General features: G+C 48.1%; 1 protein-coding gene across 1 annotated transcript in view; it reads left to right on the forward strand.

The window, feature by feature from the left end:
* LOC144166822 (uncharacterized) overlaps window positions 1-26,904 on the forward strand; it is a 45,933-nt gene that overhangs the window by 15,512 nt on the left and 3,517 nt on the right. The window contains exons 3-6 of the mRNA XM_077696310.1: window positions 3,040-3,272; window positions 9,462-9,654; window positions 19,540-19,632; window positions 22,522-22,740. Of these exons, the coding sequence (XP_077552436.1) occupies window positions 3,040-3,272; window positions 9,462-9,654; window positions 19,540-19,632; window positions 22,522-22,740 (738 nt within the window). The remainder of the gene's footprint in view (window positions 1-3,039; window positions 3,273-9,461; window positions 9,655-19,539; window positions 19,633-22,521; window positions 22,741-26,904) is intronic.

Below are 26,904 nucleotides of genomic sequence, written 5' to 3' on the forward strand. Positions count from 1 at the left end.
ATTTCGGCGCACGTTAAAGATCCCCAGGTGGTCAAAATTAATCTGGGGCCCTCCATACGGCGCACCCTACAACAAATCAAAACAAACAGTTGATTGCACACTGCGTTCACATGCCGCCGCCAGTATTCGTCAGTTTAAAGCTGAAACCTGACGCGCTCGTTACGTTTACAATGGACCATATACAGGGCAAGAAAAGCGCTAGTAGCGGCGAATACGAAAGTAAAAACTGGCGGCTCTTTCGACCACGGTTGCCGATTACGTTGTCGTCCGATATTGGTAATCACAAGACACGTCCATGGTTGATAGCCGGGCAGCCTTGATTCGCATGCGCAACTTGCTCCGCTTTTTTTTTTTTTTTTTCAAGCGCAAATGTCGCTCAATGTTTGCGCTGTTGGCCAACACGCTTCTCTATATATGCACGGCCGGACTGGAGAAGCGGAGGGGCACGCCCGCTGCTCCTCCAGGCCGGCCGTGCCCTATGCCGGTGATGGGCCGTCCGATGACTAAGCGATTCAACTGCGCAGGGAGATATAGCAGTCAGTCTCCGATTAAAGCTAAGCCCACAGTGCCTACCGGATCCGTCGCAAGTGGCGACTCAGATAAGACAGAGCATGCACCAAAAGTAATGGCGGCGTCTACAAGCTCATGCGCAGATAAAGGTCGCGAAGAGGAGAGCCTTCGCTGACGCGAGAAAAACGCGAATGATTAACAGCTTTGATACGACGCTGCAGCGAATGCTTGGCGTCGACTGCAAAGATCCGCCATCCACCCTTTGCGAAGCTCTGAATCATCACAGACGATGGAGCCCTACTTACTTGACAGTCGCTTTAATAAATGCCGACTACCCTCACACAAGCGCCAAGCTATTCCGAGTCATGCTGAAGACATGCTCGATCATCGACAGCCATATCGAGGAGCCCCCGGCCTTCAAATAATTCATAGAAGTAGGGTGTATTAAATTAGGTTCGGGTGCGAATGCGACTTGTCCATACGAAGAGTTGCGGCTTATCTTGGGAAGTGCCACGTTCCACATTTAATAACATGAGCTTTTTGATTTGCTCTAACCTTTGATGAAATATAAAGTATCCAGGTTGATTTACACTCGCCCCATCAACTGCGCTTTTTGCAAGTGGGTAAATGTTTGAAACAAAACTTGATATAAAATGTGCTGTCGTCCGGCGCGATCCGTGAATTAAAGTGAACTTTCCTGGACTAGTTTCTGGCAGTGCTGGTGCAACATTAAATAAGGCGACGCCAACTACCGAAGCCAGATGTGAGCACGCGAGCAGCCTTCCTGTGTGACAGCACTTTGTTCCCTGTTCCAGAAGTTGGCTTAGCAATGTTATGGATAGCCAACACACACATGTAACACACTCCCACCGGCTGACTGGATCCCCAAGACCCATGTGCAGCGGGTGTGGAGAGGGCCTATCCGTAATACACATACTTATTCAATGCAAGGCACTTGACACAACACGACGCAAACACTTGCTACAACTATACACACGACATATTCCACAGCACCCGTCGCACGTTTTAGGAGACGAGACGAGCGAATGTTTTCTGTGAAATGTATTTTTAAGTTTATTACCGACGTAAACTTTGTACATCTAATTTCTTATCATGCATCTTGACAACCTGGCCCTTTACACCAGTCATCTTCATTGCCTTGTGTTTTACGTCATGCTTGTTCTTACCGAAATGCTTCTCTTTTACTTTCCCTCTCATGAATCGACTTCCTTTTGGCGCTCTTTGCCCTCAGTCGGCCTTGCAGCATTAAAATCCACGCACCATCATGTTCCCTGTTCCAACCTTGTCTTGATGATACGAATAAATGAGGCGTTTTGTTTTTCTACTCCTCCTTTTCCTCAAATATCCTACAACCTAGCTTGTTCCCACACGTCCCTTGAGAATTTTAATGAAAATGCACATGTACGTTTCCGGTGCCGGCATAAAAATAGGCAAAGCCTACTCAGCGCTGCCTCTTTACTTGGTGATGCTACACGAGAACATCCTTGCGCCTGCGTTTCGTGTGCAGCTTCTCGCCTATACAAAGATTACGGACGTCGTTTCTGTCCTGCTCTGAGATAGCCAGGCCTATTTCGCTTATTGCCTACAATGCGGCTCACATTGAAAGGATATATCCTACCATTTTTCAACGCACGTATTGACTGTTTTTACGGAATATGAAACGCTGCACGTTGGTTTTTGGGAAATTTCGGGATATAGGAAACCTTTCTATTTCTCCCGTTGCGAATAAAGCAACGATCGACGCTTCTGAACTGCTCAACTCCTCTCTGGCTGCGTTCCAATTCGCGGACAGCATGGTAGACAACATAGGAACCAATCTAATTAGGCTCGAAAGGTCGAACATTGGAAAGGCGCCGCGGCAAATACCGCAGACGAAAATGTTGCAGCAGGCATGTATAACAAAGGCAAGCCGAACTTTTCTAAATAACAAACATGGTATTAGAATATAGATTAGAACATCGTACAAAGTAAATAAAAGTAGAATAGGACGTAATAACTTGCAGGAAGCATTCTTTTGAAGAACAAGTTTTTTGCAACATTAGTATGCAGGGGCCTAGTCAGCGGGGCGTATCGCTGTCAGAACACCCCCCAAACTTTTCTGAGTGCTTTCGGCCTTTTTTTGCACCAGTGTTATTAACACACCGCATTAATGTATCAAAATGTGAAAACAAAAATGTAGAGAGTGTTGGTTTATTCAAGCAAAAAAAAAAAAAATGTCCACACGATGCTTTTTGTGAGCAGGCTCTATTTAATTTTTTTATTTCTTTACCGCGGCGTGTAGAACTCCGCGAAAGTATTTACCGCCACGCCACGACAAGTGTGCATAATGGCTGCGGGGGCGTCCTTTTTCAGTTAAGACAGGAAAATAGCCTGCATCGTTGCTGCCTTCGACGCTGTCTTCGCCAAGCAGTCTTCGTTTCTATCTTCGACAGGGCAGAGCAGGGTTTAACAAGGCGGACTATCCGCCATAAGCGCGACGACTAACGGTGATCCTCCCTCCGTGTGCAGGCGTGGAGCGGCTCGTGCGCCACTTTCACGCCCACAACGTCCCCATGGCGATCGCGACCAGCTCCAAGCCTTCCTCGTTCTCCATCAAGACGGCCAAGCACCGCGACCTGGTGGCCCTCTTCAACCACGTGGTCATCTCGGGCGGCAATCCCGAAGTCAAGCGCGGCAAGCCCCACCCGGACGTCTTCCTGCTGGCCGCGTCCAAGTTCGCCGCCAAACCGCCGCCAGAAAAGGTGCTTCCGGCGATTTTCACATTCGAAGCCCCATTTTCTTCTTTTTAAAGTGCAGGGCGCTTTAGGAGCTCACCTTGTCGTGGTAGCTCGCTTGCTGGGCCCAAGTAGAGCCACACGGCGTTCAATCGCAGCGGCTGTCGTCGCGGCGTAACCCAGAGACTTTGAAAGGGCTTACATAGTCATAAGCGTTCCAAGCTCATGAACCGCTGGTGCTTGTCATACATCTCCCCGTTGTTTAGCGAAATGGAAGCTGTAGGTACATTTGAGACAAAATATACGCAATTAACCGGCAGCGCCCGCATTCGTTTAGTCAGGAACGCTCGTTGGGTTGGTTTTTACGTTTTTAAGCAAAAAAAAGTGGCAGTGCACCGCCGGCACGTGCGGGGGGCAAAGCAAGAACAGAAAGAACAGAACTCCCGCTCGCGCAGTTTCAAGCAGGGGGCGCGCGCACACTGCGAAGGCGTGAAATTTGAATCGCTTTGGGTGGTAGCATTGAAGGGATAACGGCGCCACAACCAATTATGCCGAATCACTGCACTGCACTTCATACAGCTTTCACATTGAGTGGAACGGCTTTAATTTTTTTTTTTTTTGCTACCAACAACGAATTCGGTTCGTTAAAGAAGTTTTCCGGTACTTTGTGGCGTCACTGTAATGTCTTTTTACTGACTCCGTTGTTGCGAAAGTGAACAGGTTCTTTTCATTTTTATAATTATTGTTTTTGTTTTTTCTTCTTTATCTTCTATCATCCGGGGTAGCAAGCCAGCGCGACGGCTCGGCTGACATCGCTGGTCTCCATTAAGGTTATTCTGTCTATGTTAGCAAAGTACAAAACAGTAGACTCGTTTTGAGTTCAAAGATTTCTCTAAACCGCTGAGAATATAAGTCCCCTAAAAACTTGATGCGCTATCGAGCAAAAAAAAATGCAATACCTTCCAAGTAGGGATTGAGGAATAAAAGAATAAATGTTGAAGCCGCTCTGCTATACACCGAAACGATTTAAACAATTTACTACACACACATGCATTGCTGAGAAAACATTTTTCCAGGTGCCATGTAGGCTTTTTGATACCAAAGTACGGTGGCCCGAAGGCCACCGTACTGAATAGGTTATGTATGCTTAATTGACGCCTGTGCTACACGGCGACATTCAATTGGCGATTAAATGCTGGCCCTAAGTGTGCCCTTTGTATTTGCGACGGGGCACTCCATAGACAATTAGTTTAACGGCTTTTTGGAAGGCATTTGTAACGGCCGTGTAGCACAGGTATAAATTAAATTCCTCCTGATACCCTATGCATTCCTAACAAACGCTCTAGACCGAGTTGTGTCAATAATGGGGCACCTGGAGCATCGCCCTAATGGTTTCTTTTAAAGGGACACTGAAGTGAATTTGTCAAGCTCCCGTTTTTGCTTGCACTGCGTAGACTGGCTCAAATTAGCACACTTTTCATCGTTTATCCGGTTGACAAATCGGTAATTATTTTACAAAGCGCGAAAGAAGAAAAACTACCATGCGCGGTTTGCGGCGGCCGCACCAACTAAGGCTGTGACGTTGAGAGGAGGGGCGCCGTGATTGGACGATGCCCAAGGTTAGCAATCACACAAGTTTCGGTTTCGGTTTCGGTTCTGTAAAACATAACCAATGGCTTTGTTGGATGGGCATTCTCAATATCTCAGTAATCATCGTACCGCGCTTCTGCCATGTTGTCGGCTGTAAAATGCACAAGATAAGCCTCCCAGGACGGCTTGTAGTCGTAGCATTCACTAGCCGAGACCTACGCAGTGCATGAACGCCCTCCGCGTACCCGCAGACGCCCAAATGTCATGCGCTTTTCCCCCATATTTGGAGCTTGCCTCCCTCATGCCTGTATCGTAAAAAGCGTGTTCGCACCAGGCCAAGGGTCTGTTCATTCTGGCCTGTGCCCACTGCCTGCAAGCAGTCGGTGCTTTTAAGGCAACAGCACGCCAACGAGAACTCGCTAGCGCGCCAGTGCCAGCCTGCGCGCGTTTTGTGAACCAGTTCGTGTAGCCATGAACGTTGCGGCCCCAAAAAAGGTGAACTAAATATAGAAAACATCGGCGGAAAACAAAAAAGTTAACTTACAAAAACAAAAGCACGTACCCGCGGGGATTCGAACTCGTGACTCGCAAAACATTTGCGGTGAATTCCTAGCGCTCCAGACTGCTAGGCCACGGAGCGGGACGCGAATGCCTTGTTAATATAGGGTATATATTGTACAACCGGTTTACACTTTTATTTAGTTTTGGCATTTCAAGCCGCTTAGGTGACTATTTGTTGTACTGCGATCGTGCAGTAAGCGTCGCCCGAGTTTCCACAGTAGCTCACGTCTAGCAATTGCATTTCGTAGACGGAAAAGCGTTCGCAGATGCGTAGTCGTGCTGCTGACCGCTGTGCTTGTTCGCCCAGCGCAAAAAAGTGCTTCCCGCGCCCTAGTTTTACGCTGCACGGTAAAAATATCAGTTGATTTTATTTGCTTAGTACCTATATTGACTTCGCTGACTCTTCTCCCGCCTTCAAGAGGCCTTATATTTTCCTACTGGCGTACCAGTCAGCGAAGCGTCGCATGTGCAGCGCTTGTGTGAAGCGACCTTGACTTGGAGCTAGATACAGTGTACAAACAAACCAAGTAAAGAAAGGCGCATTCTTCCATTCACAAACGTGTCTTGGCTTCGTTTCAACTAAGCGAACGAATTGCGACCAAGCAATTTTTTTTAACCTCCTTGATTGCGACGACCCGCCGGCGGCCGGCGGACGAAGCGCTGGGCCGACTGACTCTGTCGGCCGGGGAGCCGTGCAGTCGGTGCAGTAGCGCAGCCGTGGCGCAGCCAATTGCCAGCTCATCCCCTCCTGACGTCACACGAAAACGCCACAGAAAATGGGCGAGCGTAAAGAGAGGAGGACAGCGTTTTCGAATTAGTTTTTCTACTAAATAAAATCGCGTAAACGCGCCCAGAGTGGTCGAAACATGGCCTGGGGACTCCGGACTACAATTTGCGCTAGTAATCCCGCAATGTTTACATATCACTTCAGTGTCCCTTTAAAGAGATCCTACAACACTTTTCTCACCTTTTTTCGAAATCTCAAATGCTTTCAGAGTGTACGGAACAAACACATCCAGTACTCAGAATAAGGGACCACAACCTACGTCAGCCAAAAATTAACGGTTATATGCCCATCAGATGACTTAGAAAATTGCTCAGAAGATTTTCCTGTCTTTGCCGGTCTTGGCGTGCTTCGACAGCTGGAATTACGTCATTACAGTGTTGAGAAGCGACTATTGGCCGGATTTCCTTCAGTTGCAGCAATGAACGCATTCGATATCACTTTAAAAAGAAAGCCTTAACGGGTAAAGCAGAACCGAAAGGCGCAGCTGCTGCCTCGACCAAATCTCGCTGTGCGGCTCCGTACTAGCGATAACTCTAGCTTCCACAGTGCTTCCAGACGCGAAGGTAAGGTTGAAAGCGTTTATCCGAAGTGCTGCAGAGTCTTCTTATGCATCTGTACACCTCGAAATACCACGATAGCATGTGCTCGAGTATCCAGCACTCCTGAGCCGACACAGTTGACTAGCGACGCTCTCAGTGACCGTGGAGTTGACAGACGCGCACAGAATGGACGACGCAGACATAGCGCAGTCTTCGAACGGCTTGGTGCATTGTTCCCCGAAAATATACCTAGCTAGCATGGCCTTCCTGGAACCATTCACCCAAGTCCACGAACCGGGGATCATTGGAACTTTGCAGCTAAAAAGTAAAAGCCCCATAATGCAGTTCTTGACAACTTTTAGTATGTCGAGTTCTTGACAACTTTTAGTATGTCTACCAACACTCTTTAGTAATTACTCTTCAAACTGTGCACGGCACACCTGCGCGTTGCAAGTGTCATTGTGAATACACATGTAATTGATAGTCTCCGCCCCTGTCATCGATTTCGCGAAGTTTTTCACAGTTACCTTTTGCATCGCACGCTGTGGTAGCGCATGGCGGATATTATAATGTCTAATCGCATACGTCTTGCCTTGTTATTTGTTAATTTGCTCCCCTGGGTGAAACGACCGGCCATTCAGGTGCATCATGGCAGGCTGGACCGACAAAATCTAGATCCACGAATTTTTTAAAACGATACGGTTTCTTGGGTTTACCTAAACTCGAACTTTTGGTCTTTCTAGCAGTCACTCGAATCAGTCGATGTCTGTGCGCGCCTGCTCGCTAGGGGAATACTGACTCACTGGGAGCTCGTCAGCAAGTGTTTGGCGAGGCAAAAAGAGTGTAGAGGGGGGAGCAGGAAGAGGGACAGTGGGATCTAGAGAGGAGGATGAAATGATGAGGAAAGGGAGTAGACGATAGAAAAAAATGTAGAGTGAGGGGAGCGGACAGGGGAGGCCTCGGAATTGTGTAGTATGGAGGGGGTGATGAGGGGGTTAGAGAAACGAATGGTTGTCTGCCAATTTTGAGAAGGGACAGGTTGTGAAGAGGAGAGTAATGATAGAGGAAGAGAATGTGGGGCAGTCAGCTAGAAAGAGAGAGGCGGGGAAATGTAGGGGAAACAGGTCGGTGCAAAGAGGAGAATGGTGCATGTGGTGGATGTGTGTGAGTGGGATTGGGTAAAAGAAAAAAATGAGCGGATGACGAGTATAGGAGGGATGTGAAGGGTTGGGATGAAGCAACACCACCGCATAGAGTCTATAGTTCAGACCACAAGCTGCGTGCAGCGCTGTGTAGGCTACATTGTTGTCAATAGTCCCCCTCTCAGGGTGCCTAACTCACCGCGGGAAGCAACAAATGGCGCCGGGGCCTTGCGTTTCCACCTGCCGAGAGGGGAGAGGGAAATGTCCTTTCAGGGCCCCCTTCGTGGTGAGTTAAGCGCCCTCAATGGGCGGACTGTTAACAACAATGTAGCCTCCACAGTGCTGCACCTAGCTTGTGGTATGAACCTAGCTTGTGGTATGGTGTTGGATGAAGGGGATTGGGGTTGGAAGAAGAGGGGATGATGGAAGCAGGAAAAAGAGCACAGAAAGTGGCGGGATGTGAAAGAGGAATAAGAGGAGAAGTTAAGGGAATTAAGAGGGAGATGGGAAGAGTGGCGATGGTGGGCCCCCAGTACCCCCTACCCAACACCACTGCCATTTGGAAAATACCTGGGATGAAGGAAAGGTGTAGGGTATAGATGATCGGAGGGAATGGGGAGATTAAGGGAGGGAGAAACGAAGAAAATAGAGAGAGCGAAAGCGAGGCCTAATAAAAGGCGGGGGAAAAGGAGGAGAAGTGATGGGAGTGTGGAAGAAAAGTGTAGCGCGATGATGAGTATTCACGGGGAGTGGGCAATAGAAGAGAAAGTTGCGGATAATCGAAAGAAAGGTGAATAGAGAAGGACGGAAGGTAAGATTGACTCAGAGAGGCACAAAATGAGGGGTACTATAGGGGAGAGATGGGCTACTTGAGTAGCAGGTGCGGCCGAAACTATTCTTCCGATATCCGTGGCAGTGAAGCAAGCAGATAAACAGTCAATAATTGTTAGTGTTGTATCGCTGTTTGTGTTTGACCAAGTAGGGTACTGCAGCGGCAAATGCCACGGCCATGCAAGGTGTAGTTTAGCGCGGGGTTCAGAGCATATTGAGCAAAGATTTAGAGCCGTCTATTAAACGTATTTCTATTTAATTTTTCTGGGGTTCGCTTGAAACACGCACCACGATGGCCATCAGCATCCGCATAGGACGATGCATACAAGGCCTTAACTTCACGTGCAAGGACAGGGCTTTTATGCCTGGTGGGCGTAGTAAATAAAAAAAAAACGCCATGTCTACGCAACTCCGACTCACTTTAAAAAAACTTGTGCGGCATCATCATCATCACCACGGCAGCACCCATAGCCATCATCGCCTGCTCTCCACCATCATCACTATCTTCCGCGCTGGTCTTGCAAGAAGTCGAGCCGCGCGCACGGAACAAATCAGGCACCCGGTGCAGCAAGACGTCTAATGACGCCTCTCTTGCCTGGCACGCGCTCTGCAAGGTCTTCATTGTTCAGTGGTTCACAGGCGGCGCTGCATAGGGCAGGCGTACTTTCAGCGGCTTAAGTGTTTGCATGTTTCTGTCGGGCACAAGCGATTGGCATGGCACCCGGATCGCCTAATCCTGAGTTTCTGATCCGCATGTTCCCAACAGGTCCTTGTTCTGGAGGACGCCCCCAAGGGCGTCACGGCAGCCCTGGCCGCCGGCATGCAGGTGGTTATGATTCCGGACCCCCGCATGGACGAGCAGAACCGACTCCGGGCTACCCTGTGCATCGCCTCGCTGCTCGACTTCAAGCCCGAACTGTTCGGGCTGCCGGCCTTCAAGGAAGACTCCTCCCAGAAGAGCTGACACGGCGGCGCGCCCACCGCCTCGCCTTCCCGACGACCAACGTGCACCTATTTCCGATCGACCCTCCACGAGACGCCCAAAACACGCACACGGCTTGCGGCGTCCCGAAAAAGTGCAATACGCCTCCGTAATGGTACAAGATGTCGCGCGTAGACTCATTTTCCTAGGCCCCCGCACCACAGCCACTGCCGTAGGAAGATTGAAAAATTGTTGTGAACTCATTTACCGGGGGAACGCTTCGATACACACGCCTGCTTAAAGGGGCCCTGAAAGGCATTTTGAGCACACTAAATGAAGTAGCGCAATCGTTAGATTGGGTCGTCAAGGTCATCTGGGCCAAGTATTACTCTTTTACGCGCAGCGGAAAGCTCACACTTTTGTTGCAAAGTTTGTCGCTTTTTTCTCACCCTTTCCTTCGTGTTTTTGGACGCCGCCATCTTCACATGTCTACATCATCGATTCCCCGATGTTCGTCATGAGCTAGACATCCTGCTATTGGGCGGCTTTTTCACGCACTTCCGGCAAAGAGATGAGTCGTCTGCTCAGCGTCGACTCGCCGGCTGATCTGCCAGCGTAGTGCCGGAGTGCTTGGACATTTTACGACAAACGAAACAAGTGTAAACAAACGCTTAACCGTTTGTATTGAATGCGACAGGGCCATAACACGACATGAATATTCTCTTACTTGAGTACGTTCCATAAAGAAAGCGTTGAAGCCCCGTGGCACTTCTTTCTTGCAATCGCAGAGAACGCCCTGAGCCGAATGCCCGGGTTTGACGCATACATTTTATTCAACTTCCAAACAATCCAGAGATGCGTTTCGAACGAACACAACGTCACAACATGCGTTGCAAGTCTGAACCGCGATTGACAGACGATGGGCTGCCTCCTCCTGCCCCTCGTAAATTCGGCACTCACCTCGCGCGCGGTTTGCGGGGACGAACAGCAAGTCACTTAACTCTGGCGCGCAAGCCGAGATGGCTTTTAGCCACGCACACTGCACATACCCCATGCGAGGTTGAGTCGTACGTCGCTCGAGAAAGATAATCCAGGCCATGGGAAGCACTATCCACCCGCAGAAGCACAACGTCGCATTTCATCGCGAAACAAAGGCGTCCACAACACACACACCATCGCCTCCTGTAATGCCAAACGCATCTCGCACTTCCAAATGAGAGTGAGTAGTATGCCTGCAGTGCCCATATGCCGCGAGGTGGGGCCCCAAGCTGAACCGGGATCACGCAACCGTAACTGACCTCTGGGGCGGTTTGTGCCTTGTTGCCAAGGCAACCGATGTTTGAGATCGTCAAAGAAAGGCGCTCGCTCCAGCGCTAGAAAGCTCAGAGCCGCGCCGGAGCATGTTTAGCCAACGTTGCCGCTCTCCACCACGCGTCGCCCCAAGCTGAACTGGTCACATGATTGAAGCGTTTTGTGCACGGGTTCTGTATCGGCTTAAAATGTCTTTTTCACATGGCGCCGGCAGGAATTACCACCACCGCAAAATAAGACCCGGCACCAGCGGGGCCACATCTGATACGGCGCTTTTTGGATAAACAGTGCGCGGTGCATGAAAGGGACCGAGCGCAAGATCCTCCCCAGCGGCTGCGAGTTCGCCGCCGATTAAAAGTCACGTGCTGCACTGCAGCAACGCACACCGCGAAAGGGCAAGGCCAGGCCACCGCACACATGCGGCCAGATTTTTCGTTCGCTTATCCATCCTTGAGCGGAGTGCGGAATTCATGGTGTCAACAAAACTTGCCCGTAGCAGACGGCAGACGGAGGAGCGTAATGCGGAAGTACGTCACCGCTGACTAGCGCAGCATCATGGGAGGCTGTGCTCGCGCGCCGTCAACAGTTGAAAAGAGGAGGAAACGCGGCGCGACGATAATGTGCGGTTTTTGATTTACGATTTCTCAGCTAATACTCATCGCTTTAACAAAATTCTTGCGGGAGGAGATTGCTAATACATTGTCTTATTTGGTTACATGTAGATCCATGCATCGGCGGAAGGTATTTCAGGACCCCTTTAAATGGAACTAGAGAGAGTACAAGGAAAGGGTGAATTCCCTTGCAGCGCCTTCCATGCGAACGCTTGGCATACGACGTTGGACCGTTGGGAAATTAGTCGTTTGGTGCGGCTTATCGTCCGGCCCCGACACATTTCGCAGTGGCTGTACGCGCATATATATCCGTTGTTCCGCGCAGCCTTTGCTTCGTTATAGATTTATTTTTATGGTGAAATGCAACACTACTTTAATCACGCCGTGTTCTCAAGCAATGGCCCAAAACGCAGAACTTATGCTGGAGTTGGGAATGTTCAAACCGCGATTGTTTTTGCTGCCTGCTGAATGGTGTTTATACTCAGTGGTACATTTGGAATACCTTTTAGCCGGCCAACTTGTATGCCGGGAGCAGCGGACCAGAAACGCTGAAATTGCTGCAAATTTGTAAGGGAAGGTTACTTACCTTGGCGCTACGTTGCTCGCGCCAGTTTAGTTTATAACATTTGGTAATGCTGTTAATGCTAATGCTGGATCAAAAAATCTAGCCAGCCCATCGCTGTTCCGGGTTATGTGAAGACCACTGCTATGTCTGCGGTGTCCTAAACGCTTCACGGATTAATTAGTGCACGAGCGAGATCCCTGTAGCACACCCTAGTGATAATTTCAAGTAAACACCTTTTTGGTGCGACCATGTTATACAGAAGCGTTCGTTTACAAAGATATAGCGCAACTTTTCAAGGGAAGATGAATACTTGTCCCGAAGTTTGTTAACAATCAGCGTGCGTCAAATAAATACTGCGCCTTCGGGCTCTGCCAGGAATCGGAGTGCAAAACTGGGGAACATTTGATGCGTTTTTTTTCTTCCTCTTAGCGGCTGGAAAGGTAACTGGAACGGTAAATTTTAAACTGACTATAACATTTTCAACGCAACAATGGTTGGTTGTCTACAGCGGTACACAGGCAATCATGAGTCTTCGACACTGCTTCACGCTTTGGAAAACATCGCTGTATGGTGCTGACTGGGAGGTTAGAGGGGCAAGTTATAGGTAGATGGACATTGCTTTTTTTATTTATTTATTGTAGAGCATCAGGTACACGGATGCTTGCTGTTTTTTTATAGCCTTCGGCCCAGTGTCTTCGAAGCCGTTCGTATACGAGTCTCAAAATCAAAATCCTTTTCAGGGAAACGTAAAATGTTCGTCAATGCTCTACGCCGCTGCTTACTTTTTGAAGCAACGTTGGCTATAGGTAGGTAGGTATTTATTGATATAAAAGGAGAAGGCCACCAGCAGGCGTAATTTGTCAAGCCTTGGAGCGGACACTGGAACACCCGCTGGATAATACGTGTTTTGGTGGCGCGAGCAAACTTAATTGTAGTTAGTATATACTCTAGGCTTCGCTGGGAATTTGTTTCCAAACTTAATTTTTTGGTTTTGAACTGTTATGTTGTGAAGATTCTGCTCCTCCAATTTTATTCCTTTTTTTTACTAACAACGAAACCTCATTAAGCACTTGTTCATGATAGCTAGCACTTAGTTTTTTTTTGTTTTACCTTTACATACAGCGGCGAGTGGTTTAAACAAGGCGAATGCTATTTTTGGTATTTGTACGTTTGGGTTGAGGATTGAAAGCCATTATTGATTGTTTAACGTCCAGCCATAGCACGTGTTTGATGAAAGTCACGAAGATGATGTTACAAGTCGATCCTACCGACTAACAACGTGTCCCGTCAGCAGTTGCGACTGTGATTGCAGCACTTGCATGTCTTCACTCCAGTATACTTAAGCGGACGTCTTTGTGAAGTGTCTGGACGCGTGGTGTTTGAAACTGGACGGCCGTGAATCCACATTCCTTTGCAAATAACCTTCACATCTCCGCATGTAGATAGGGTGGGGTAGTTTGCGTTGCATATGGATAAATGAGTATGTGTGATATGGCGAGCGCGGGCCTCAGTCCTGTGACCAAGGGTATTGTAATACGCATTCAACGTTTAAAAAAAATATTGTTTCGTCAAATCCGTCTCGTCTTGTCTCATTGTGCCATTACGCAACACATTTTTTTCTTGAAACTGCTGAGAACATTTGTTGGAGAATAGGCCAGCTGAGCTGAGTTTAGCTTGTAAGACTGAATCAATGTAGCAGGGCAAATCATTTGTACGCCACCTCAACGCGCATGCCTATAGGATCACCTAAATCCCTTTTGGGGCTCTTTGCCAATAGTTGGCCTTGGGCCATAAAACACCAATCATCATCATCATTATCAGGATCATCTAGAGGTACAGGTACAGACCTCTGCTCAAGCCCCTGCTGAGTTTTCAGCGTTTGGTAAAGAGCATGCGCGCAACGTAAAGGGCCGGATACCGATATAGCATCGGCTGAGTATTAGTACACGCTGTCGGGTTGTCACGTAGAAAAGCGAAGCGTTAACAGTGCTGGGGTCCGCTAAGGTCACGTCGAGCTATTTTGTACCACGCCGAAGTTGCCGCCATGAAGTTTTAGCTTTCCTTTGTAGCCGTATGGCTGCATTCAGGTGGATGTCAAACTTTCCTTCGCAGAAACGTACTCCACCTTGGGGATTTCCCCTACATCTGGTCGATTAATGCGATCACATGCCCCAATCTTGTATTACAGGCCAGCTGATGATGCAGAGAATGAACACTGCACCGATGTACGAGGATGGTGATGTGGATTCCGCAGGTATCGTTAGACAGTAATAAGCGTGCTTACAATCTGGCAGGCACACAGTGAAGATGTTGCTGCAAGAATGCGCCTGAATGGGCTTTAATGTAATGAAAATTTTCTGTAAACATCTCTGCACTGTCTTTAGGCATGGTGACACTTCATTCCTACAGCGTCCTGTAAGTTACCTTAAAGGAGCCATGAAGACAAAATACAACTTTGGTTCATTATGAAGGCTACTTTGTCCGGATAAAAATGATACCGATTTCATCGCAAACTTCCAAAAAATAACTGAGATATTAAATAAAACGTGTGGAGCTGGGGCGACTCGCTAGCCAGTTTCCAGCAACTTTTCTATGACGTCACAGAATCTTGTTTGGGCTATTCACGGCGGCCGAACTAATCAATCGCCAGGACACATGACTGGGCGATTGTAGTGGGGCCGCTAGTTCCGTTTGATCGAATCACTTGAATGCTAACGTGCACCTAACCCACTGAAAATTATGTTTTTAGTGCTGGCCCATATGACGTCACTCGCGCTGATTACACGTCACTGTGGCGCGAAATTTGAAAGTTCTTAGGTATTTCTTGCATTTTTATCGGTTAAAAAACGTCTTTCGTGGCCAGAATGGAGCTGAGTGAGGTACTGAAGCCTAACCCTTTTAAGTTAAACATAGTTGTATTTTCTCTTCATGGACCCTTTAATGGGCCTTTCGGATCTACGACATGCGCGCCCGACACTGATGCAAGAGAAATCGAAATAGGCCCCACTGAAGCACTCCAGAACCTCACAAAGTCACAACTACACTACGCATACCTCAAAGCTCATCAGTTTGAGCCGTAGCCCTACCGAAAAAATTGTCAGTTTTGCCTACTACTGCACAGGCCCTTTGTCTCTGGATTATGCTAACAAGAGGCTTTAGGAGGACTGTGGCATTTTAAGTGAGCCGGTTCTTTTGTGCAGTACACTGCCTTTCAGAAATTCCCCAACAACAGCTGCTCAAGCCACATACCCTGGAGTTGGCTAAGAAAAGCCGTCAGGTTATCAGGAAAGACTTCGCTTCTGACAGTGAACAAACAGCACTGCATTTTGAGCACGGCTAAGAAGACGAGACACAGGAACAGGGACACAATACAGGCGCTTTTTAGTACTGCCTAAGATGCAACTTGAGCTCAGCCTTCTTTGCAAAGGAGCAGTGGTGTACCAGAAAGCGTGCCGGGAGATGCGCAAGTTTTCAAGGGAGGTGCGCACATGTAACCCCTCTTTGTCAAGCCACGTGACGAATGAGATTGCAGAAACTGTGACAATGCACTGGAAAAATGTCAGCGCTGGCATCACGGTTGGCACAAGTGGTGATCAAAAAATACTGAGAAATGTTTTACATGCAGAGCATATCTTAGCCTCGCCTCTTCCTGTGTCGGACGGCGTCCACAGCTCCGCGTCCGCAGCAGGTGCGCCTCTCCTCCTTCCCTCCTCTCTCTCAACAGCAGCTGGCGCGCGCATGCGTCGTAGTCAGCCCGTTCGCTCCGTCGCGGTCTCGGCGTAACAGGTGCGTGATAGCAGCGCGGTGGGGCGTGGAAGGGCGCGCGCTGCTTGCGCATGCGCGCTCTCCCCCCCGTACTGCTCTCCCTCTACTCCGCGCGCTGCAAATATAAAGCGGCTAGCGGTCGCTGGTGCTTCAGTCACTGCGTTGCTCCTTCCTTCCTTGGTTGACGCTCGCTCCCACGTTTACTCGTGTCTGCTACCCCAGCATCACGGAAGAAGCGATGGAAGCAACACTGCCTTCAACTAGTACTGAGGCCCCAATGCTCTGCATTTACTCGTGTTCCCCTCGCGGGAAGGCGAGGGAATTTTTTTCGTTTTACTTAGCATAAATATCTGTGTTCCCTAGCCAACTTGCTTGTTTTGTTCAAACCCTGCATATAAACACCCACACCGCCCTACGCTCCTTCCCCCCTTTTTATACTGAAATGGTTCAGGACTACCTGTAGTTCCTTTTAATGTCAAGAGCCTTGTAGCACTTTAAATGTCACATATTAGTTTGTGAACTCCCTTTTCTTAAAGTATGCCCAGGATCACCATATTTCTATAACATTGCGGTTCTGTCATTAAATAAATATCTCATTTCGTCCACTCTCCATAGTAACATGCAATGCCATTCAAAACAGAGTTAAGTAAACCCTTTTTCAAATGCTTCACGCGTTTTAAAGGTATCTAACCCCGTGCCATCCAGATGATTTCAGGTATGATACACATTAGACATTACTGAAAGTGACACTTCCAAAATGCACACAGTTTGTTTCAGTTAGAGTGGAACGGGTCAGTATTTAAGTGCTATACATATCCGCATGAATTCAGAGTACACATTGCTGCGTTCCCTTAATGTTTTTCTGTGTGCGCTGCAGTCTCTATGTTAATGACCACTAGGCTAATTTCTAATAAAAGAGAACCGCGGATTGTTTATTCTGGAGACTAACTGAACATGCACCATATTTTACTTGTGTTATGTGAACATTTAGGTTATTGATTGCGTCAGAAATCAAGAAAATCATGAGCAGCGTGCCAAAAATGCTATCTAAGGGCTATAAGATTGTACTTATTTCACTTAGATGTTCCACGCATCGGTGAAGTGAATATGACAGATTTGAATTGTGATCCGTACCCAAGAGTAAATATGGGCTGGTACGAGCTCGTTTATGGCTAAATTCGCTGCTGTTCCCAGCGAACACTATACCAGCGGAGAACAGCCGAGCTCAGCTGGGAATTTAACTATAAAGTAGCTGGTGCTAGCACAAAGTTTCTCTTGGGTATGCATTTGTGAACGATGTCGTTACTACACCAAATAAATCTAAGGTTGCAGATCTAAATAATTCTAGGTCATTAGCGAGTGTTTTATTTTAGCACATTCTTTCGACATAGTCGCATTCTCTCCGGTTGCTAACAGCGGGTATGACGACATTTACCGCACAAAGGACACTCTACTGCGGCGATTTTGTCTTTTCCTTCAGTCTACTTACGATATTGTGCGTAAACAAACCGCCTAGTTCGGTTTTTAACAAACCGGCAGTGGACGTACGTAGCCCTTCATGGGAAAAAAGGTAGTAATCATCATTGCGCACTGGTGGAGCAAGCTTCGCATCACTTCGCACGGGAGCTTAAAAAAATTCCCCGCATTTCCCCGAGGGGAAGAATGTGAAAGTGCGAATGCACGAGTTGAATTTGCGCGGTTCGGTAATGTTCGCGAAAGAGAGATCACACACACACACACAACTACAAAGAAAGAAAGATGCATTTATTCACAGACACCTATTTGTGTTGTCGTTGTACTTGATTGCTAGAGCGGATCTCAGCTTTGAAATTTCGTGTCAGTACTCCTTTAAGCGGGTGCATTAGCCCTTCTCACGCCCGATTCCTGGCCAATCCCCCACGTGGGTATGTGCCATGTCAGCGGCCAGGCAGCGCGCGCCCATCTCCCCCCGTTGCCAAGGAAGACGAGGAGATTCCTGGCCAACCCCCCACGTGGGTATGCTATGCGGACATCGCCGGTGGAGAGAGAGAGAGAGTAAACGTGTTTATTGCGAAAAGCAATGGGGAGGAGTCCTCAGTCCAAGACCCCTTGAGCTTTCCCCGCCTCAACAGCCCTCAACACCAGCAGGCGCTGGTCATTGAGGTCAGAGCTGGTCAGAGCTCTCTCCCAAAGCTCGCAAGAAGGAATTGAGGGATTTCGCGAATGTAGTGGGGCGTGCGCACAGCCCCCTACCATATGAAAGAGCGTCCCGGGGGCTCCGCAGAAGCGGCATAGCGGGGAATATACGGTGGGGTGCAAGATATGGCATTTAGTGGGATGGGGGAAAGTATTCGTCTGGAGTGCACGAAGCTGCCGTTCCTCCTCTTTCGTTAGGTGTTTATGCGGTGCTGGGTAGGTGATACGTCCCAACTTGTAGTGCTGCGTTATTTCCGCAGGTTCAGGGTCGCTTAAGAAGTGCATTCGCACTTAAAATTTGAAGCGGTGCCTTAGCTCATCACCCAGTTTGGGAGCACCAGTATGATTAGCTGAAACGGGGCGGACGCAGAAACACGCGTCATAGCTGCGGCACATCACCGCGCAGCTTTCACAGAAAAAAAGAAAACGTTCAAAGCAGTTGCCTTAGCGCATCACCCATGTGCACTCCAAACACGCACCAACTGATCAGCTGAAACAAAAGAAACACGCACACAAACGCATCTTCGAACACAAGTGCAGTCCACCGGGCCCTAACGCATCACCTACTTTACGCACGCATGCTCCCATAGACGGAAATCCCCAACTGATCAGCTGAAAGAAGACGGACACTAAAACACATCTTGGGATGCAAGTGCTGCCCACAGTGCACCGAGCCCTCTTCATGCAAGCGTATCTCTAGATTCCGCCAAGGTTCTGCGCCCGTCGCCTCTCGTAAACACAATTTTAGTGACGTCATCACTGAGCCCCCTCCTGCCTAAGCCCCGACCATGAACTAAGGACTTGGAAATAGGGCTTTCCGGCCTGCCGGAGCAAACCTGCGCACAACAGCTTTGCGCGGGCGACAGTCCTCGGAGAAGCGCGCCCCGCGGCACTCGACGATAGCCGGAGGACCGAACACCCGCCCGGCCGCAATGTCGCTTCTGCTGCATGGCTGCTAGCGCGATCCGCCGGCATGTTCTGCGTCGTCTGCGACTGGGCTATTTTAAACGTTTCTAACTAATGAACAATACACTTCAAGGGGGTACGAGCCATGTGCCAGTTGGTTTGGTCGTACGCACTGCACGTTCAAAGCAAATTCGGCCGAGGTGAAATTTGAGTGCAGTTTGCCTTCAAGCCGTGTAGGATAAATCGTGGGGCCGGAGGGTTCACCCGTGGCGTGTACCATTGTAGTTGGCGTGGCATCCTGCTCTGCGGATGTGACGTTCAATGACATCGGGTGTCGGTGTCTTGGAGGGTAACGCGTCAGCACGTTAGAGAGGAAGGGATGAATTGCTCCGCATTAGGGTTTTTGATCTTGGGAGGCTGTTGTTTTTGGCATTCCCAAGTAGTAAGGCAGAGGGTGGGCTCATGAATAAAGATGTGAAATTAAATGAAAACGGCCACGCGTCTGCATACTGAGTAGGGGACATTTCATTGAGTATATGGCGTGCTACTGCATACTGTGCCCTCTGGTGACAATGCTCCGCCTTTCAAGAAAGAGGAAGAAGAAGGACGGCGGCACGGACCATGGCGAAGAACTACAAACCCGTTACTCATGTGCTCTTCGACCTGGACGGTGTCATCTTGGGTGAGTCAAAAATAAGCACCGGAAGTGTTGATAAGAAGCTCAAATCTCGGATCTTCTTACCGCGCAGGGCATTGCCACGGGTAGCGGCAGCAGCGTATATGAGCGTCCCAATGACCGTTCACGAGTATGAAAATCAGAACATTTAGGTACTCGCGACGAGTTCAATCATAACAGGCTTAGGCGGTATGCAACCATGTATGCAGTAAAAGTTGGAAGTATTTTCCAGCAACTGGTGACTAATTGTGAAATGTGTTGGCGCATGCCGCCATGCCTCGCAAATAACTTCGGGCATGTTATAACCTTGCACAATAGTGCATTTGGAAACACCATGCTAATTGTGGAAGGGCGCGAAAAGTCTGATTTGGGGCCATTGCAAAAACTTTGAAGGATTGCAAGCGATACATTGTAAATGTGTAAAACATTGTAAATGTGACTAATCGGCTTTAACCAACGGAGTTAGCCAGGAACGGTCAGGCCGCATGCCGTCTAGAACAAAAAATCCCGTCAGTGAGAACGAGTGCTCACTGACGATAATCGTAAACTGGGGAAATATGCACGATGTTCTCATTTCAACGGTTGTGGAAAGCGAATGGCAATTTTTTGCTTTTGTCACGGAGCTTTTATTTCAATGCTGGAACAGCGTTGCAGATGCATGTTCAACAAAATCATGCTGTACTTACCTTAGAAGAAATGTAGTTAATTCCTATCCTCTGGCAATTCTTGAGGAACCGGAACCCGATTATTGCGTTAAAATCTTCCTCAAGAACATATACATCAGTTACACACGTGCCATTCAGCAGAAAAAGTCGGAGCAGCTGAACTTGCAAATCGCCTTCCCTGATTTTGGCTATAGCCACTATGCTACGACGCTAAGTATACCAGGAGCAAGAAGGATCATTTGAGAGACTTCAAGACGGGTATGGGGGTATGCGGGAAGGCTTCTTTAGCGTTTCCAGGCATACGTGAGAATAAGTGGAAATATTATATTTAAATTAATTATTTCTTATAGTTGACCTTGAAACGTGGGCTGAAATTTCGTGATTTCAATTCGTGGAAACGTATTAAGCAGACAAGGTGTCAAAAACTAGGAGCAGGATGATGTAAGTGCTTGGCAGAGAAATTCCGTGGGGAGTACATGAAAGGAGGCGAGGCTGAGTCGCAGGAACACACAAAGATATAAAGCCGCCAGCGTTGGGAAGCATTTTTTCACTTTGAACCACGGTTGATTTATCAGATGTTCTAAAAGGGACTCTGTCGCACTGTGTGGTTTTTCTGCAGCGTGATGGAGCTTTACAAACCCGTGTGTGTGCACCCAGGTCACAACACACTACCTTCCCATTCAATCTTTTAATGAACTGGTGGATGCTTTGAACCACGGATGTCCTCACAGGCGTTGCCTTTTCGTGGGGTTCCTTTTGTTCTGACTTGACATCGCGGATGACTCACTAAGCTACCGTCGTTACAACTACACTCTGGAGATATGTGCTTTGGCCTACGTAAGTTTATAAGTATTGGGGACCAGCTCCTGCTGGAGCACCTCTCGACAGCCGCACCGAGGCAGTTAAAATGGTTAACTGGTCCTAGTACTTTGAATTTGTAGGGTCAGACATAAACATCTCCATTTTAAATCATCCATTGTGCCTGCAGAAAGTATTTAATCTAGCTATAGGGCTTTTTCTTAAGCACTCAAGACGAGACCATTTACCAACAGGGGATTGCAAGCAATGAGAGCTGCATATCGGCCTCATTAATTTCATTAGGGTCAATCAATACACCACGTATATCCGACCATACAATCATGTTGGCCAACTTCTTGCAATTGTACCTCACCCTTTAATTTGTAAAAAGACGATACATCGGCTAAGTAAACAAAATATCGCTAGGGGCACAGGCTCCGTTCCAGGAATCCAAACAGCCAAGTTGAAATGGAAGGTACGAAAGGGAACACACGACAAAACACAACTGCTTAGGCAGCTCACTTCCAGGCATATGACGGCGCTAGCGTTTCTCCCTACTCTTGATATGATTGACATAAGAAAGGAAAATTAGAGCACTAGAGCTGCTAACTGTCTTGCCGTTAGCTTTCTCTGTGCTTGTGCTCTATATATGCATGATGATTATTTAACCATTTGGGAGGCTCGCGTACAGAAGAATAAACTAAGGTGGAAGACATCATATCTCAAAATAAGAGTAAGTAGTTGACATGGGCATGCGGAGAACTGACAATCAACCGGTGGACCACCGGGGTGACCGAGCGGCTGCAAAAGAAGGGACTAAGAGTAGTGGAAGACCGTTAAGACGATGGAGGGATGAAATGCGAAAATTCAGAGGCAGATATTGAACTGGGGCATCGCAAAACAGGAATGGGTAGGGGAACATGCGATAAGCTTTCGTTCTGCGGTGGACACAAAAAGGATGCTGATGATACTGATGATGATGATGATAGACGGAGCCTTACTTTACACCGTTTAACAACGTTCAATTCGACCTTTTTGCTGGGCCAATCGCGTTCTCGTCCCTCCCGCCTGCACCGCATGTACCCCACTCTGTGCTCCTCACCCCACTGCCCCACTTGTGGAGTGGTTCAAACCATTGATCACCTCCCGTAGCAGTGCCCCCACAGCCCACTCTCCCCTTATCGAGACGTTGAGCCTGGGCGAGGGCGTTAGGTCACTCAGATCAACCTCGGATTCGGGGGGTGGGGGCAAGAAGCCATCGTCGCTCGGGCGCCCATTCACCAGGTGCTTTCCTCTCCCGGTCATCGCCCCTCCCCTGAATTACCCTTGGGGAAATAGGTTTTCCTCTCTCTCTCTCTCTCTCTCTCTCTCTCTCTCTCTCTCCTTCTCCCTCTGTCTCTGCGATGCAACAGCATGCGTCTCACCCCTGCAGATACAGAGAAGATGTACACCGAGGCGGTGCAGAAGGTGGCAGATCGTTACGGCAAGCAGTACACTTGGGAGCTAAAACTCAAGGTCATGGGTACGCCGGGGAAGGATGCCGCCCGCCTGGTCATCGATGGCCTCGGCCTGCCCATGAGCCCGGATGACTATTTGGCCGAGATGGACCGCATGTACGCTGAGATGTTCCCCAACGCGGAACTCATGCCAGGTACGCATGCACGCACTCATAATCTTCAAGCCTTGTTTATACGCATTACAAAACATCCCCGTGGCAACCTACTGGAGGGTACTGAAAACAACGGTGATCTTTCATTACCAGTACAAATGTTAAGGCGAACGCAGTGTCTAGGGTGACGTCCGACGGCACCCAAGCTCAGCGCTACAGCCTTGGCTAAAGTACCGTTCGACAGCATTCGAATTTTTAAGACTGAGCTGACACAGGCTAGGCTGTCGCCGCTTTGGTATAGATATTCCGTCTCAGCGTCCTGATCTCAAAGGCTGTGATTAGAGTCCGGCTCTTGCCTCGGTTACTTTTTCTTACCTATTAAGTTTTCATTAGATTTAATAGTTTTTGGTGTTTTCAATGTATATTTTTTTATTTGTTAGGTTATGTAGGGTTAGTTTACGTCACGTTACGTTAATAGAGCGCGAAGTAGTGCCAGACGTGGCATTTTTTCATCAAAACTCCGTTGGACGTCGCTTTAGTGGAGTGTTTATAGAACCGCCGGACGGCATTCTGGACAGTGTAAGGTGAAATGCTTATAGTGTCTCCTCAAGCGCGAACATCGACCGAAGCTTGATGAATTGAAAATTGATGAGTGGTAACAAAATGGCCGGAACTCTGAAGAGAAAAAATAAATTGGGTTCGTGTGGGATTTTAACCTGGGTAGCCAAAGCAGCATTCAAATGCCCTAACCACAGCGCTAACCTGGCCCCCTGGCAAAATGAAGCAAGAATCAGCCTGTTGCGTGCGCGTGCATCGTGACAGGTCCACGTGGCGGCTTGTGAGCAGAACGGGGGCTCGTGGGGGACAGCTCTGACAGCGGAGAAACTGCACCTTAAAGGGGTACTGAAGTGAATTGGTCAAGTTCCTGTTTTTGCTCGCACTGCGTAGACTGGCTCTAATAAACACACCTTTCATCGTTTATCCGGGCGATAAGGTGGTATTTATTTTATAAAGCCTGAAAGAAGAGCTACCATGCGCGGTCTGCGGCGGACGCACCAACAGTAGTGACGTCAGGAAAAGGTGCTACATGATTGGGCGACGTCCGCGATTAGAATTCAAACCAGTTGGAAATTCGGTTCTGTGAAACAACATGTTTGGCATCCGACGTTATCGTTGGATGGACATTTTCGATATCTCCGTAATCGGCATACCGCGCTTCTGCCCCGTTTTCGGCTGTTAAAGGCGTTAGATAAGGCTACCAGCAAGGCTTGGAATCTTAACAATCACTAGCCTAGGCCTACGTAGTATGTGAACGCCCTCCGCGTCACCGCAGACTCTCAAATGCGATGCGTTTTTTCTTCCGACTTTGGAGCTTGCCTGACTCATGCCTTTATCGTAAGAGGCGTGTTCGCAGGGTGACTCGGGATTGTGCCCGCAAGCAGTCGGTGCTTATGGCAACACCGCGCCGACAAGAACGCACCAGTGCGTCGGTGCCAGTCTTCACGCGTTCTGTGAACTCGCTCGTGGAGCAATGAAAGTTACAGCGCAAAAATGGTGAATTCAGTATAGAAAATATTGCACAAACACAAATAAACGAACCTAAAAAATACATGCACTCTCGGGGATTCGAATTTGAGATTTGTAAAGCAATATATCTAGACCGTTCATTTGGGTGCAGCTTTGCCAGAATTGGTTGTTTCCTGTTATGTTTATGGTTGCGGAATCCATGGCTACCTACGTGAAGATGTAGATGCCGCAAGATTTCTTTGTGCCCGTTTCACCTTGGAATAGATATCTAATGTTCCGAGGAATAAATTGCATAGGAATATTGTGGACACGGTAATATAGATTCCACTGTACAGGTTTATATCTTCGGCGTGTGAAACGAATGCCAGCTCCTGGCTATGTGAAATCGTTTTTCTTTAATTTGCATGTGGGTGTGCTACCAGTAAAAAACATGGATGATTGAGGAAGGTTTATTTGTGCCTTAGGGCTTTGATTGCTTCCTCTGCAAAAAGCCAGAGACCATCGAACACGTGCTCATAGATTGTTGGGATGGAGTCTTCCTATCGGACGTGTTACAGCGTATTTTAAAGAAAGATTTTCCTGTGAATGGCACTGGAATCAGGTTTTTAGCTATAGAAAACGAACGGGGTGTACCCTACGACTGCCTAATGTTACTGGCCCTACACGATATATGGAAGGCTCGCATGGCCCGTAGGTCCAATGATGTAAATGCGAGGCCAGGGAGGGAATATTTTTGTGAGAATTTCCGTTATATAGTCGATGTGTTAAGAGCCGAGCCTAGTCCACCCGAATGGGTGACTGTGCTGGAGAGTGTGCCGAGGCTACCGCCTTTATAAAGCTGACACAATAGCAAGATATGTGCTAGTGCCTTCTCATGTGGTGTAATTTTGTTGATGTTTTGTATAAGGTGTTTACCCAAACCAGGCAAATAAAAAAAAAACTCGGCCATAAGCCAGTAGCACCTGGGCGGAAATATAAAGTATACATCATGTAGCCTGTTTAAATTTCTATTTAGTTTTGGTATTTCAAGCAACTGAGATGAGTGTTTATTGTATAGCGCTCGTGCAGTAAGCGCCCCCAAATTCCCACAATATCTCATGTCTAGCGACCGCATTCCTTGAATGGAGAAGTGTTCGCAGATGTGTGGTCGGGCTTCTGACAGCTGTGCTAGTTCACCCAGCGCAAATAGGGCTTCCCGCACCTTGGTTTTACGCAGTAGGATAAAAGTTTCGGTTGATTTTATTTCCTTAGCACTTATATTAACTTCACTGACTCTTCTCTCGCCCCCAATTGGCCTTAGATTTTAACACAAAAGTGTTTTATGCCCGGGTACACAAAGATTTCACAGACGTCATATCAGTCACGGAAGTAACTTCGACTATACTGCTTGATACAGCCTTCAACCTAACAAACGAAAGGTACATTCTTCTGCCATAAACGTGCCGTGGCTTAGTTTCAACTGAGCGAACTAATTGTCAGTACCCGACGGCCGCCGGCCGACTGGTTCTGACGGAGGGTCGGCGAGCCGTGCAGTAGCGCAGTCAAGCCAAGCCATCTTGTTTTGACATCGTACGAAACGTCATAAGAAATCGGCAACGAGAATATAGAGAGGAGGACAGCATTTTGGAATTGATTTTTCTACTGAATAAAGTCGCGTAAACGCAGCGAGAGTGGTCGAAACATGGCCTACAGACTCCAGACTACACTTTGCGCTCGTAATCCCGCAATGTTTGCAATTCACTCTAAGTGTCCCTTGAAAGTGCGGGAAGCCTGCTTGTCAAAGTAATTCGCGTCGAAAGACCAAGACGAAGAAAGAGCCGTAAACACGACGCAGTAGTAAAGAAGTGTTTGGTGATGGCTAGGGTTTCGCCTTCATAAAACACAAGCAGAATTAAGCGGTAGTAGTCAAGTACTTTATTAGGAAGGTAAGGCCGGTTGGCCAGAGCGGTAAATTGGAATAGCGGGGAGGGAGTAATAACACTTCTCGAATCTTCAATGGTCGTGTAGGCAGGTTGCATATCAGGATCTAATAGTCCAGATTAAGTGCCCGAGAAATTTCTTCAAGTGAACAGCAAGTTTCTTTTCGCGCGCAGCACTAAAGGCTAAACTGGCGTGGTACACAACATGACGAGTAATTAAGAACCCCTTCAAAAGTTCTTTTTAAGCGTGGCCCCCCTGTATTCACAACTGTGAAGTGTGAACCTGAGGGATGCACTTTTGAAAGTGAACGTCCGTTTCTCTGAAGCCATGCTGTGAAGGCGTGGGAACATGGGTAGTTAGTTGCGCAGTTACCTATAATAAATGGCCCTCACAGTAGATGTGCCAAAGCAGCAAAGAACTCTGCAAGCGGAATCACAAAAACGTCTGCGCATGCGCCATTCTATCTCTCAGAACAATGTGAGGAGGCGATAACAGTTCAATTTATCCTCTGCATATTTCTGATGTTGCAGTGTTGCGTTATGTGATGATTCGTCCCGACTAGAATAAAATCCGGAAACCAGGGGAGAAAAAATTCCCCGCATTTCCCCGAGGGGAAGAATGTGAAAGTGCGAATGCACGAGTTGAGTTTGCGCGGTTCGGTAATGTTCGCGAAAGAGAGATCACACACACACACACAACTACAAAGAAAGAAAGATGCATTTATTCACAGACACCTATTTGTGTTGTCGTTGTACTTGA

This window comes from Haemaphysalis longicornis, unplaced genomic scaffold (assembly GCF_048455015.1).
Source record: "Haemaphysalis longicornis isolate Haplotype H1 unplaced genomic scaffold, Haemaphysalis longicornis Haplotype H1 scaffold_19, whole genome shotgun sequence".
NCBI lineage: Eukaryota > Metazoa > Arthropoda > Arachnida > Ixodida > Ixodidae > Haemaphysalis > Haemaphysalis longicornis.